The 16,532-nt window shown below is 41.5% G+C and overlaps 1 protein-coding gene across 1 annotated transcript in view; it reads right to left on the bottom strand.

Moving 5' to 3' along the window:
* Nucleotides 1–16,532, bottom strand: part of SNX25 (sorting nexin 25) — a 268,761-nt gene that overhangs the window by 156,071 nt on the left and 96,158 nt on the right. The window contains exon 4 of the mRNA XM_088447009.1: nucleotides 1,469–1,641. Coding sequence (XP_088303135.1) covers nucleotides 1,469–1,641 — 173 coding nt within the window. The remainder of the gene's footprint in view (nucleotides 1–1,468; nucleotides 1,642–16,532) is intronic.

The raw sequence follows: 16,532 nt of genomic DNA, 5'->3' as shown, positions 1-16,532 counted from the left end.
CTTGAGCGTTTGGGTCACAAAGGTGCTTGTTGCTGCGTCTGACTACGCACACAAGCAACTCAATACACTGTTCCCTCATTTTATGGCTGTGCCAAATATGATCTATGTTGCAAATTGAAATGCAAAACATTTTGGGGCAATTCATAATGGTACTGGGCGTATTTACAGATATTTCTACATATAGCACAATGCTGATTGCATCCTGAATATATGGAATACAGAGTACATAAACACACTTTTGTAAATGTTTGACATTTTTTAAAGTAGATATCAACTGAAATGTGTCTTTATTGGGAACATTTTTACCTCAGACAACCATGAGGTTAATATAGTCATATAAACTCACACACACTTCAGGCTGTTAATAACTAACCTTCCAAGAGTTCTGCCGCACTAAAGACTATTAGTAAACTGTCCTCATCCTTATTTTTATATATGTGTTGAATTTATTATTTATTGGCAGTTATTTATATAGCGCACACATATTCCACAGCCAATTAACCTACCAGTATATTTTTGGAGTGTGGGAGGAAACCGGAGCACTCGGAGGAAACCCACACAAGAATGGGGAGAATACACAAAATCCACACAGTTAGGGCTGTGGTGGGAATTACCCACGACCTCAGTGCTGTGAGGCATTAATGCTAACCATTACACAGTCTGTGCAGCCCATACGGTCTTTAATAAGCCTGTGTATGACATGGAAGGAGTGTGCTACTCAAAAAGTAAAAAACAATATACTGGAGAAAACGGGGGAAAAAAGAAAGAGGAGCTATCAGATGTGGTACATCTGATAGCATTTTACATTTCAGAAAACTTTATTGGTAATTGCATTAAATAATTTTTAGCAGAAACCTGTATCATCTAGTCTGAATACAGATCTGTCCTCATACACTAATGCTGCAGTCGCACCAAACCGCCTCTCAGCGCACCAGGTCCCGCCTTGACTCCACTTGTGTTGAGTCTCTTTTTCGCCCAACAATGCATCTTAAAACAAAAAAGGAAGAGCCAAACCGCTTCACGAGACTGCGCTGATTAATTTGAAAGTCGCACACATACAAGTGTTGTACGAGTCTGAATCTGCCTACAAACTGCTACGATGCAGTGGCCGTGGCTTCTTCCATGTCAAGGTTGTTGCGTTTCGTATACAGACTCAGTTGCACACAGATACGCAAGTATCACATATCAAATTAACCTCTGCAGCCTTGTGAAGCGGTTTGTCATATCAGTTTGCAAAAAAGACGCTCGGCATAAGGAAAGTCGCACAGGACCTAGCATTAAAAAAAAATGGCACTGAAAAATATGAAAAAATACAGCATGGTTGCATAACACCTTGTTCTACCTGTAACTGCCTTTATTTTGCCTGACTGACACTAGAGGACGTGTCGCACCTTATACATAAACTTTGCGGATGATGATGATGTTTTGGGGAATAACACATGCAATGGATTTTCTTCCTGGAACATACCCTTAGTGGCAAGTATTTCAGAAAGAACTATGCGTAAGCTGCGAGACTGGGCATCCTGAGTGGGCATCAAGCAGAGAACTAGCACCTGTGCACACTTCTGCAGGTATCGCAGCTCTTCCTCTGTGTTTCTTAAGCAGGGATGAAGGGCAAAGGGTCTTGGCTGTTCATCCTGTCTGAAAGAAAAAGTAACAAAAAAGAGAAAAGCAAAGAAACTGAAGTTAAATGAATAACACAGCTAATACTCCATTATAAACTCTATAATCACATTTCCCTTTACACAAAATTAATTACGGAGTTACAAGCAGTTTGGAGCCCTGTGGGAAATACTGACAGAAACTAAAATAAAATGACTAAGTAATGGGTTACCATATTAATAAAACAATAGCAGCAATAAGAGTGATTTTATGATTTAATCTAAAAATGTATTACTTAGTAATAATTATTACTTATTTACATAGCACACATACAGAATAATAAGCATCTCAGTCATTCACACCAATCCCTGCTTTAAGCTGGGTACAGACTTGTACAATACTCAGCCTGATCATCTGATATCATGTGATAGGGCCAACGATTGTATGTGTGTGTATGCAGGAGCATTGTAGAAGCGTTAGTCGATAAACTGTTTATAATGTTCCTGTAACGGGCGCGATCGGGATGTCGCATCTTATGTGGAATTTAATATTTCTCAGTCGACCACCCAATCCCATAGCAGCCCATACACACTGAGCAATGCAGGCAGCTGATGGGGGGGACGGACGATGAGGACACACCGCTCAGCTTGTCGGGGAGTGTTTAACCAAATCAGCCGAGGATCGCAAAGGTATGTACCCAGCTTTAGTGGAGCTTATAATTCATATTCCCTACCACGTGTACACACATTACTATTATAATATATTTATATACCAAGTGCAGATATATTACACAAATGAAAGTGCTACAACATTATTTTGTACATTTCTCAAGTAAATAACACAAACAAATCTATTATCTGTCATAGAGATAGATGAATGAAGGACTTAATTTTGACATAACATCAGGTCATCTTATACACACACATTCCGCAGCACATATCCTAACCCACTGCTCCATGCTCCTTCCTCACTATCTACCCCATCTGTGTCGCCCCTGTCTGTTTGCCCCTCTCCCCTTAGAATGTAAGATCTCACGAGCAGGGCCCTCGTCTCTCTCACATGCTTCTCCTCCCCCTACTTATAGTATCATTTACTCCTAACTCCCCAATTGGCACCTAACACCTGGTTGCTGAGGCCATGCTGCTTGTGTTATGCAGCTATGTTTATAAACCATGTCCTTGTCCTGCATTGTTTTGTATCACTGTTAGCTGTTTTTCTTGTGTGCTCATTTATGTACTATGTAAGGCGCTGCGGAACCTTTGTGGCGCCATATAAATAAAAGATAATAATAAAGGATAATAATAACAACAATAATAATGCTGTACAGTGGGGGACTCACAACAAACAAATTACATACAATGATGTGAAACCGAAGGTAAAGTTTGCCCAAACGAGCTTACAATCTAAGAGATAAGGCAGCTATGTATGTGTCATTCAGAGGTAATCTACGTGTGCTAAAAAACAAAATGGGTCATTTAGGTAGTGCAGGCAGACGCAATGTATCTATATGAAACAACACATTACGTCTTTCATGCAGAATTTAATTCCTCCCATTGCCACAACTTGCTGTGTCATTTACATGTGCGCTGACAGCAGAGATTTGAGAATTGGTTACGGCTATAGCGAGGAGCTCTGATCAAATAATATATATGATATGATATCCCAATGTGTATGTAACATCCTAATCCAGTTCATAGAGTAGCCTGTCGAGTTGTAGTGTTAGATTACAAACAAATATGAACAATGGGTTGGGTACAGGATGCCGGCGGTTGGGATCCCGGCGGTCAGAATCCCAAAGCCAGCATCCCAACAGAGTTAGAATACCAACACCTGTCGGCCAGTATCCTAACCCTCCTCCTCTTACTACCCTAACCCTCTCTCTCCCGATGCCTGAACCTAACCACCTCTCCCTCCCCGCATCCTAAACCTAACCCTCCAACCTTAGTGTCTAACCCTAGCAATGGGTTAGGCGTCGGGATTTCGGCACCGCTATTGATCGCCAGAGGTCGGGATTATGACCGCAACTCCATGAATGATATATTTCACACATTTTATTCTGTAATGTTTAATAATTGTATTGTAATGTAATGCATCAAATTATTTAAGTGTCACTTAAATATTTTGAAAGACTCACTTAGAAAAACAGGAATTCTCTGACAGGGCTAAAAATTAGGCATTTACACAAACAGATGTTTGTGTAAAAGTTATTAGAAAGGAAAACCACCAGCGTTTGTGTAAAGTGGTACTGTGTGTGACCACATCAATTTGTAATTTTTTGAAAAATATAAATTTTGGGACTGAATAATTTTTTTTTTTTTTTTAAACATTTTTTGTCACTCAAAGCGTTGAACATCAAAAATACGATCAAGGATGAACATGGCTATACAGAGTTGGTTAGATATAGTAAATCACACTTATTTGAAAAAAATAACATCTGGACCTCTCAGAGCGGGACTGAATCATTTAAAAAAATATAATTTAACATCTTTGACTTGCATCCGATAGCATCAAAGCTGTATTCTTACCTCATTTATTTATTTATTACCAGTTATTTATATAGCACACACATATTCCACAGCGCTATAAAGAGTATATTCATCCATTCACATCAGTCCCTGCCCCAGTGGAGCTTACAATCTACAGTATATTCCCTATCACATGCTCACACACACTAGGGGGCATTTTGTTAGGAGCCAATTAACCTACCAGTATATTTTTGGAGTGTGGGAGGAAACCGGAGCACCGGGGGGAACCCACGCAAGCACAGGGAGAATATACAAACTCCACACAGTTTGGGCCGTAGTGGGTATCGAACCAACGACCTCAGTGTTGTGAGGCAGTAATGCTAACCATTACACCATCTGTGCTGCCCTTATGATATGTTACAGTTGAGCCTGACTTGGAATAATGTTGGTGAAACAGACTCACTGACAGATAAAATGCAGACAGACAGCCATTTTATCTGGCAGCCTGACACCCAGCAGATTTCATGGCCATACACTGGGGGAGATGTCTCACATTGTATGGCCATATCATCTGGCTTTCTCCCCTGGAGAGGAGACATTTCCCCATTACTACAATGTGAAGGACCAGGGGAAATGTCCATTGCTTGGCCACAGCAACACATACACTGCACGATGTGGCAGACTTTAACTTTGACAAGCTGATCAATTAGTCATGCCCGACCAATGAATATTTTCGGGGCGCACGCACAGATGTACACAGGGACGTAGGAAGGGCGGTTTCACGGGAGCGCAAGTTACGGGCGCCGAGGTTGCCACGTGTTTCGCCGACTGGTTGAAGTCGCACACCGGAAGCAGCTGTCAAATAGCTGACAGCCTGCCGGGTGCTGAGTTTGTGTGTGTGACGTCATTATATTATATATATATAAATAAATAACTTTCAACAAAGGGCGGCACTCCCCGTATTTGAAAAAAGTTCAGACAGACACCAACTGTATCATCAACGTTTCAGATGTGTTGTCACAACTATGAAGAGAAGGCAAGTCGGAGGGGTCAGGGGAAGGGGTTGGCAGGAGTGATAGGGCTGAAGAGAAAGGGGGTCACTCAGCAGCCAAGGTTCACGCAGATCTGACGCTGCGTCCGAGGAGGAGGCGTGATGCATGCAGGAGGCGTGATGCCTCCTGCTGCATTAACATAATACTGCTATCGCAGCTGTTACCATGTTAGCAGCTGTGATAGCATCTCCCCCCCCCCCCCCAGAGTTAGGCAGACAATCAAGTAAAATTACAAAAAGTCTATTTTAGCATAAACTGTTCATTTTCTTATTAAACATATAAAATAATATGTTGAAATAACAAACATTGGTAGAGAAAACAGTGTAACACAAAGACACCATAGGCATGGACTTCCAATCCTCTGTCCAAAAACTTCTGGAGTTCCAACTCTGTGTCCCTTTAGACTGTGTTTAAAACCAAGAGCATTTCTGCTTTTGGCATGCTCACTCTGGTAAGCTTGGCGTAGGGCTCGAGACCTAAGTGTCTCTCTTGACACCCGCTAGCCCACCAAGTACACTGGTCTGATGGGAGATGAAATCCTTAGACAGGTTCGCACAAAAATCTCTCTTGAGTTCTGCGGGCCTGTGCTTTAGAACTCAGGGTGCCAATATCATTATGGAATTTCCCAGATGCTGCATGCCCTCGGTGGAGCAGCTTCTCCAACATAAATGCTTCAATTTTGAATTGGTGCCATTGAAAGGAGAAATTGTGTCCCAATGAGCATTTCATATCATTTGGCAGAAATGTCAGTTTTTTTTAAATGTTAGTCTTATACACTGAGTAATAGCTGTAGTCCTCAATCTCTATAAAAACAAAAAAAGGTGGTGGGGGGGTGTGTGATGAGATCGAATCTGATACCATCAGGAGAACGTCGACATACAGGAGGAAAACCTGTTGCATGACAACATTGCTTTCGGATAACATTAAAGCTGTGATTCCAGACAGGAATCTGAAAATTCTGAACATGAAAGGCCCACAGAATGTGACCAAACGCCTTTTGTGCATCTTGTAATAAGAACAGGTAGGGTCATTTCTGCACATGAATGGAGGGGGATCAGGTCGATGGCGCTTCTGGTACTGTCTGAGGCTTGCCTGCCCGGGAAAGCGAACTTGATCCAGATGAATAAGACTTGCCAATGAGATGGCTGGATTCAACGGAAGCTCCCTCCAGAATGTGATTGGTACATTTCAACTCCAGAAAGGTTAACTTCTGGTACTCAGATATCAGCTTGGTGAAGGGAGAATGGGACTGCACCTGATTGGGAGAAGCAGCTGATTCACCATGAAGTACACAATACAAATTTGATTTTATCATCTTCAAAAGCTCATACAAAGTGGCTATAGTCTCTCTGTATAATGATAAAATGTTAGGAGGACTGAGGTACTTCAAATCCATGACTGCTTTCACAAATAGCATCTTCTCCATCACCACCTTCAGAACCATAAACTTTAGCAGGAGCCTCATTAAGTTGTAAAAATTCAATTTGGAATCTGGAATGAGCAGAAACACAAACAGGCACTCACAAATTATTAGATCATTTCTTGGCATTTCATCTGCAATTACATTTTATCTAATTTGAATGAAGTATGTATTTAATAAAATGTGCTCCTTGTATATAGTACTTCAGGGAAACCTCAGGAAAGCGGTGATGTATTAATTAATGTGTTTTGTAGTGCCTTAAGTAGCAATTCTCAATGTCCGTATGTAGGAGTCCTAAAGCGCCATTATCCAAGTATTTCCAGCCGTTGTTCGAATTACATGGTCATGGGCTTATTATTATAAAACATTCCACCATACAATAGTCTCTGGGGTTTGTAAGAGAAAACGCCAACTTACAGTGCACCAAATAAATAGCCCAGCCCTAAAGATTGAATTAGAGCTAAATCACTGCATTATCACAGAACTAATTCACTCATAAAATCAGAAATATGTTAATAGTGGAATATAAATCAGATATGAAGTATGTGATCAGATTGATCCATACTACCAGTTATATTGTCTTTTTTGTTTTACAAAGCTTTTTTCTATTGAGGAATGGATAAGGTTGTAGAACAGTATTTTTTTTCTAACAAAAAAAACAAACAAAAACACAATTTTCATCAACATTTACAGAAGAGTGTCACGAGGTATGTCACATACCTTTGTCCATTCTTTTAGAGATGAACTAAAGTGCATGGTGAATATAGCATACATTACAATAAGTACTATGAATCTGAATAACACCACAATGAAACATGAACAGATTTCATAAAGGATTTAAATGTTTAATTAAAGCTGTCTCAGACAAACCTGTAGTTAATCAATTTCTGTTGGATCCTGCGTATAGGGGGAGAGTTAGCGTTAGGCACTAGACAGAGTATTAGGGACTAAGGGGGAGGTTTAGGTTAATGGTGCGGGGAGGGGAAGGTTAGCTTTAGGCAGCGGGGAGAGAGGGGTAGGGTTAGGTTTTGGATACAGACCGACAGGTGTCGGTATCCTAACCCTGTCGGGATGCCGGCGTTGGGATTCTAACCACCAGGACCCCAATCGCCAGCATTCCGTACCCAACCCCTACTGCACATGTGACCGTAGGGAATCGGTATGGAATCCCAGCTGCCACATGGCCGGCAGTTCAATTCCCGGCAGCCCGACAGATCAGCAGAGCCTGGCAGCAGAAGCCCGACAGCGCTGGAAATCACAATCGTCCCTAAGGTAAGTATAAACTAACCTAACCCTCCTTAGGAGTGCCTAACCCTAACCTCCCCTCTGTGCCTAACCCTAATCCCCCCTCTAAGTGCCTAACCCTAATCCCCCTTCCCCGCTGCCTAAACCTAAGTCCTTAGATTTGGGATTGTTTAGTTTGTCCCATTACTTTTGGCCCCATAAACAGTGGGATGCACATATAGAAAACATTTTAATTCCTACACCGTTCACCTGATTTGAATGTAATTACTCTCAAATTAAATCTGAAAGTCTGCAGTTAAAGCACATCTTGTTTATTTCATTTCAAAGCCATTGTGGTGGTGACTAGAGGCCAAAATATGAAAATTCTGTCAATGTCCCAATATTTATGCACCTGACTGTATCAGTTTCAAAGACACCGCATTGTGAAATGCTGTTCTGTTATTGCTGCCAGAGATACGCTACAGTGAGGTGACACTACCAAAGCTGAAAGAAGAATAAGCAACAACAGAAAGACATGTTCTGGGGGCATTTCTAAATCAACATGGCAACTGGGATTTGTACAGCAATGCTACATGTGTGCATCAGAAATATGTAAGAGTGGTTTGGTTATGGGAGGGTGGCATTTAATGTGGGATAGACGTAGCATTTGTCAGGGATGTGTTTTGAGTCTTATCAGGATGAAGCCATTACACATAAATACGGTACTGTATTTACAGGACGTTGTAAACAGGAATATTTTTTTTTGTGCTTGAGGGAAACAAAAGCCTACTGGCTCCACAGTCTCGCTGTCTTATGTCATAAACACTCATAAATACTAACATTGGCTAATGAGAACTAGAGATCAATAGAAAGGGAAAGATGCAATAAGTCTTGCCTGTAATAGTTTGCGAGAAATATAATCAATAGTGACCTTTACAATCATGAGACAAAAACACTATTTAAAATGCCTACTTGGTAAGAGAAACTGTTACTAGCACCTTATGTTTCAGGTCTGTGCTATGGCTCTTTAAAACAATTTTGTATGTCGGCAATTACTTTATTAAAGATCAATGTGAGGCACTGCGCTTGTTAATAGAATTGGCATGGTAGAAAATGAATCAAGACACGTGCAAATAAATTAACATTTAATAATCAACAAATGACCACACAATACAAAACATATAAAAGTGTACTTAAAAGATATGTTTATCAATTCAAAATTTAAAAAATGTCAAAACAAAATGTCCTGAAAAATCGCAGTTTAAACAAAAACAAATGAATGCACTATTAGCTCTACCTATGTGCATAACTATTACAGCCCAAACATGGGCTTACCGACGTCCTAATATTGCACATTATTGTGAATGATCCAAATAAGGTAAAACTGAGGAGTCCTATTTACCAGTGTGCAGTCCGGCATAAAGACATGTTTAGTGCGGATCCATATGAAGTGCAGCTCTAAGCAAAGTCCACTAGGTGGTTGTGCCACTGAACAAAGCTGAAAATCCCAGTGTGAGTTCACAAGCAAGTCCCAATGCAGACGCTGTCATCGGTGCAGGTGGCAATAAGCTGGTGGCTGCATCGCGTAGCCCGATGCGGAGGCATACAAACAGGCCGATAGATCCTCATATGTTTCAGATATGCTATATGGCACATTAAAACTATTTTACATGTAGGTATTTACTTTATTGCCTAAGCTTAAAGCAAAAGATGCAACATTTGCAGTCAGAAAGAAACTGATACAAGGACAAAGGAGAAGCCTATGCAAATTAAAGGCGCATACACAATATTAATGTAATATAAAAGCGCACTGATATAAATGTAAAAGCCCATATGGAAATATGTACTTTTTGTACCCACAATTTCCTGTGTGTGAAAAAGGCCATAGACTTGTTCCATTTATTTTGAATGTACAGGTCTATATATAACATTAAAAAAATTTATTAAATTAATTAAAAAGGAGACTGTATAAATGAAAAAGATGTGCACACCCTTGTTTGAAAGAAGGGAGTCCCTTCTTTCAAACTATGGGAGCGATGCATCCCACCTCCCTTCACATGCATGCCGGCGTTGGTAACGCCGGTATGCATGACGAGCACCGCAAAGAGCTGATCTCTCGGTAAGAGCGGCCTTTTGCTATGGAGGGACTTCCGGGTCTATGACCCAGAAGCTCTTCTGGCGTCCTTTTGCGCGGGTGCTGTGAGGGATCCCTCTCACAGCCCTCTTCCGATAGAAGCCCATCAGGAAGATGGCGTTACCCACCGCAACCAAGCCCCGGAGTGCATCGCATTTCGGGGCTTGGTGCATATGAGAAATGCGGTAAAATCCGCATTTTGGGGGTTTGACCGCACTTCTCAGGTTGCTGCATCCCACCCTATGCGTCCCGATAGAAATGTATGCCTAGTGATTAGTGTAATCACCAGGCATTAACCCCTGCTTCACTACAGAAAAATGTTGGGAGACCAGGGATGAGGAAAGTTCTCCCACTTACCTGGCATCCATAAAATCAGGGGCACTCACATCTTTCAAATGATGTGGCCCCCTACTAGCTATTGTCTGGTGATCACTGGACAATAGTACCTTTCGCTACGGAAAATCTAGAGTTATAGATATCTCCTTTTATTCGAGGTCCATACGGTCCACAGGGATATTATGGTTGAAAGACAAGGCACCAAACAGTTAAAGCTGTGGCTCCCAGAATGCCCCGGGTCTGCCTCCATATATACCCCGCCCCTTGCCATAGGACTTCAGTTTAGTTAACAAGCCTAAAGGCAGGATAAGGAAAGAGGAGAAGGAAGAACAATCGTACACCAGAAACACACTTACAGAAGATGAGGGAATCTGTGACCGAAAGAAAACCACCCAATGAAGTCAGGTGCGACAGGGTGGGTGCCCTGTGGACCCTATGGTCCTCGAAGAAAAGGAGTTATCTAGGTAAGTCTACCATAACTCTATATTTCTTCTTCGGGATCCACTGGGATACCATGGGGATGTCCTAAAGCAGTTCCCCTAGGATGGGAGACGCTACTGAGTAGAAAGAAGAACTTGATGCATAAAGGAAGTATCCTGGGAGGCAAAAGTATCAAAGTCATAAAACCTAAGAAAAGTGCGAACAGAAGACCACGTGGCTGCCTTGCACAATTGTTCAGCAGAGGCACCACGATTGAATGCCCACGATGGCCCTACAGACCGAGTAGAATGCGCTGTCACCGTGCTTGGGACAGGAGGATCAGCCTGTGTATACCTGAGAGATAGTCATGCGTAGCCAACTCACCAGAGTCTGCTTGTTAGCTGGCCATCCTCATTTGTGAAAACCATATAAAAAAAGAGCTTCTTATTTTCTAACAGAGTCTGTGCACTCCACATAGATACGGAGAGCACGAACTACATCCAGGGTGGCTTCACCTACAGAAAGATCTGGAGCCTGAAAAGCTGGAACTATAATTTTTTCATTTACATGAAAACGGGACACTACCTTAGGAAGGTAACCCTTCCTTGTACAAAGAACAGCTTTATCCTGGTGAAAAATCAAAAATAGGAAGCGACAAGAGAGTGGTGCCAAATCCAAGACTCTGCGAGCAGAAGAGATAAAGAAGAAAAAGTCTCTTTGCTGTCAACCACTTCAAATTTACAAAGTCTAAAGGTTCAAATGGGGAAGCTTGTAACCCCTTAAGAACCAAAAGACAAATCCCACGGTGCTACTGGTGGAACAAAAGGAGGCTGAACTCGCAGAACTCCTTGGAATAAATTCGAACATCTGGCAATGAAGCAATCTTCTTCTGGAACCAGACTGACAGTGAACGGATACCCTCTGATTTCGGAGCAATTTGCTCATCCGCAATTGTAGAGCCGAAAACCTGTCCACTGGTAGACAGATCCTTTGTGCCAGGGAATCCAGGAGCACCCCCAGATGTACCATCTTGTTGGAGAAAAGGAAGACCTTTTACAATTGATTATCCAGCCCTGCTCCTGTAGACAGGCAATGGCCAGCTGGAGATGATATTGTAAAACCTCCATAGACTGTCAATATCAGGAGGTCCTCCAAGTACGGCAGTATCCTGACTCCTCCTGAAATGAGCAGTTAAGACCGCCATTATCTTGGTAAACACCCGAGGGGCTGTGGACAGACCAAAGGGCAATAGTAATGTTGGTGACGAACAGTAAAACTCAGAAACCCTTGGTGGATAGTGCAATAGGTACCTGCAGATATGCCTCCTGTATGTCCAGGGAACCATGAAATTCCCAGGTTCCATTGCCAGAATAATTGACCGTAGGGTCAACATACGGAACTTGGGCACATGGATGAACCTATATGTTAAAGAAAATAAGGTGTGCCTGTCAGCCAAAAAACAATGCACAATACTTCCAAACTGGCAGCTCCTAACAAGCAGGATCTTTAATTAGAATCTATGAGCACAGCTATTTAAACTCCATGTTGAGCACTGGATGTTACACCTTCTGAGGAAACGGGGGTACTGTGTACCCGGAGAAACGCGTCAAGGAACATCCTGTTTGTTGCCAGACTGCTATTACACACTGGAGTGTTCATTGGTCCTTCCCCCCCTGCAGGGAGGCTGCTGCGAGCCCTCCGTGAGTTTACACGCTGACTGAACTGCACTATCAGTGACACAGCCAGCCGGATACAGAGCACGGAGCTACCTGGCTTTTAGCATCCAGCAACACGCTCCCGCTGACGAGCGGTAGAGCATTACCACACTCCAGAGATCCTTTCACACCATCTCCACATAAGAGCAACCGGACATAGGAGAAGGAGACGGTAATTATAAAATTCATTTGCCAGTTATACTCCCGCTATCAGCGGTCAGAGTGTTTGCTCCATACCTGGTCTCTGTGTCTGTGGGACTTTCTTCTCTGTTTCCATTAACAGCGGCTCCCTACAGCAGTTATTTCACTCAGGCTGGGGCAACCAATTGTGAGAATTGTTTCCATTTAAAGAAAACACATTGTTTCTATTTACAACAGTGACAACATTGTTTTACGACTTTGGAACATTCTTTCTATATGGACTTATACAGTACATTAATTTCTATCATCATGGCCATATGAGCACCTAGTTTAGGATGGTCTGAATCCTGCATAGAGTTATTTTACTCTTATTTACTCATTTGTGATATTGCTGTTATTTGCATTTTAATATTGTTATAAACCAATGGTTTTCAAACTTGGTCCTCAGGACCCACACAGTTCACTTTTTGCAGATTACCCAGCAGGTGCACAGGTGTATTCATTAGTCACTGACACGTTTTAAAAGATCCACAGGTGCAGCTAACAGTTTCACTAGTAATTATGTGAAGAGACCTGCAAAACATGCACTGTTTGGGGTCCTGAGGACCGAGTTTGAGAACCTGTGTTATAAACATTTGTTACATACTTCATTGTTTCATCCTTGCAAACAAGCGCTCCTATACTTTTTTTCTTCTTTTACATGGATGAACCTGTTGAGTTATTTCAGATTCAGAATAGAGCGATACCCATTTAGCTTCTGAATCAAGAACAAATCACCTTCTGGTGCTGAACACCAGTTTTATCGGGGTTTAGGAGCCGGTACTTCATCTTCTACAATGAGAATTGAATACCCGTCCCTGCTAGAGAAGAACATCCACTGTTGAATGGTGCTCCTCCTCTCCAAGATAGGCCCAGAGGGAGAAAACAGTGTATCCTCTGTTTCCTCAAATGATATATCAGAATCTGAAAACAGGGTGGACTGAAAGAATGGTACAGTCCATCTATATGCTTAGAAGGCTGATGCCTTATTTGCTTGTAACATCTGCAGATAGGTAGATGCTAAAAACCAGATTCTGAACAGAGTGGACATAACCTTCCATCCAGAAAGGACGTATGGGAAACATAGCAGGCTGTAATCACTGTGGGTAATCCAAAGTGGGAGCTTATACACGGTCCACTAACTGCCTCATAATCTGAGACCAGGAGAACATTCAAGGTTACCCCTGAACAGGTGCTGGCGAGGTGGACTGTTGTGGTATATAACAATTCACCCACAGTCCATCCTGTATGAAATCCTGAGAGGCCAACTGCACAGGATTTACATTAAACCAGCACAGGGACAACATTACCCTTGTCCTGAGACATGGGAAATACTTGCAAGTAACCTGCAACCAGTGTAGGGTTAACAATGTAATGTGACCCTTTTCACAGATAAAAATAAAGGTGAAGCACTGTCTAACCCCTATAAACCAGATAGTTGGGGGTTAGGAAAAACAAATGAAAACAAACGTTTTTAATTTTTTTTCAGCAGTTAGCATAAGTCACATAAAATGCATATAATATACTTGCAAAAGGGCATTAAAAGCAAATACCTAAACACAAGTTTGGTAGGATCTATATGCATATAAATATCACATTCATAGGATATAAGTGAAATGCATACAATTATACTTACAAGTTGGCACCGAATCAACTAAAGGTACGTACACACGGTACGATTAAATTGGACAATATGAACGATAACGATCATATCGTTAGTATCGTGGATTTTTCGTTGACCAACGACCTGCGATGCGTGGGCACGTATGGTTGATATCGATATCGACCATCGCCCGTGCATGCAGGCCAACCTGGTAGTTTATCGACCAGGTTACTATAGGGACTGCAGATCTTTGATCGTTATAGTCGTTGGTGTATTGGTGGAGTGCTGGATGATCGATAGTGCAGCACACCCAGGAGATCAAACAACGATATTGTTATCGATCGTCCCGTCTGTATGTACCATTACACAAACACAAAAAAGTTAGTAGGATTCCAGTGCTATATACCTTGGTACAAGGAGAAAGGTATACTCATAGAGCCAAATCTCCCCTCAGCAGACATTTCCATGATCAATTGCAGCTGAGCTTCTCCAACTAATTAGGAGAGGGGGATGGAAGCTCAGTATACTTCACAAGTAAATGTGAAGCACAACTGAAGTACAATTTAACCTCTACCATCCTGGTAGTTGAGGGTCAAACGGAGCAATAGCAGGGATAAATAACCTGCCTGTACTCCTGTTTCCCTTTACGCTTAGCATATATACGTATAAAGGTAACAATGCAATGTGACTACAAGATGGCTCTTATCCAACAACAGGTAACCCGGACTGGTAAGGTGGCACTTCATAACAAACCCTCCTTTATGGCCTTACATCCCCCTCCTGTTTCCCTTTATCTTTTGATATACTCAAAGTAAAGGCAAAATCGCAAAGTTATGTGACAGCCTTCACAAAATCTCAATGAATGTGAAGTACTTCAGAAAGAAATAACAGGGACAGTTATAATTGACAGATAGAAATAAAAAACAGTATCAGTCAGCAGCTAGCAAACAGTCACATACAATGCACATGTAATATAATTACAATTAACTCTAAATCCACTAGAGAAACACAAAGGAATGGTAGGACAATATGTCTAAGCCCTGGCGTAAAAGAACGTATATCACAGCCATTAAAGATCCGCATACCAATGCTTTAATCACTACGAATAATGAGATTATGAGTAAGTTTGAGGAGTACTATAAGGACTTGTATAGAGATCTTCCTTTTGATCAATCTCGATATGATGCTTTGATCCCTGATGACTTGTTGCCTTTATTAACTATAGAACAACAGGAGGCACTCTCTGGGAAAATAACACTAGATGAAGTGCTGTCGGTTATATCACAGTTACAACTTGGGAAATCACCAGGCCCAGACGGTTTCTCAAACGAATATTATAAAATATTGCGGCATCAGGTGGCTCCGATTTTAGTGGATTTGTTTAATGATATAATAGACAACAACTCTCCATTTCCATATTTTACGAATACTACCACAATATTGATCCCTAAACCTCAAAAGGATGCACAAAAATTAGAATCATACCGACCTATCAGTTTGTTAAATACAGACGCAAAGTTATTAGCTAAAATTATGGCAAGTCGCTTACAAACTATTTTGCCAGAATTACTAACTCCCCATCAATTGGGTTTTGTAAAAGGGCGTCACTCAGTTCGAGGAGTTAGAGCGGCTATTGCTGCAGTGGCAGTGTCAGCTGGGGTATCTTCAATTTCTACTAACACTTTATTAAGTTTAGATACGACAAGGGCTTTTGACACAGTGTTATGGCCCCATCTATTTAACATATTACAAATGCGTGGGTTCAACCCTTCATTTATCGGATTGATCAAATATCTTTATTTTTCCCCAGTGACGTCCCTAATGATAAATGGTGTACTAGTGCACCTATAGAGATGTTCAGAGGTACAAGACAGGGGTGTCCCCTTTCACCCCTCTTATTTGATCTAGCTATAGATCCGTTGATTAGAATACTGGAGAAGGACGATCTTTTTAAAGGGATAAAAATTGGTTCTAAAACAATAAAATTAACAGCGTTTGCGGATGATATTATGCTTTACACTGCCAATCCTCATGACTGTCTAATTCATATATTGGGGCTTTTGAAAAGTTTTGAAGAAATATCAGGGTTTGCAGTGAACATCAGTAAGTAAGAGGCACTTTATTTGGGCTTGCGCAATTCATTGCCACGTCTGCCTAGCGATGTTTCACTCAAATGGGCCAGGGACAGGATTGCATATTTAGGTATTGTAATTCCTAACAATTTGGCAAATTTATATCCTTTTAATTATAGGCCCATTATAAAAAAAATTTCGGACGAGTTGGAAGGCTGGAGGAATATCACTCTGTCATATATGGGACGCGCGAGCTTAGTCAAGATGATTTCATTTCCAAGGTTAATGTACACGCTTCAGATTTTACCT

This window comes from Taudactylus pleione, unplaced genomic scaffold (genome assembly GCF_031769625.1).
Source record: "Taudactylus pleione unplaced genomic scaffold, aTauple2 ptg000408l, whole genome shotgun sequence".
Taxonomy (NCBI): domain Eukaryota; kingdom Metazoa; phylum Chordata; class Amphibia; order Anura; family Myobatrachidae; genus Taudactylus; species Taudactylus pleione.
Note: the sequence above shows the minus strand (reverse complement) of the source record. Positions and strands in the feature narration are given on the sequence as shown.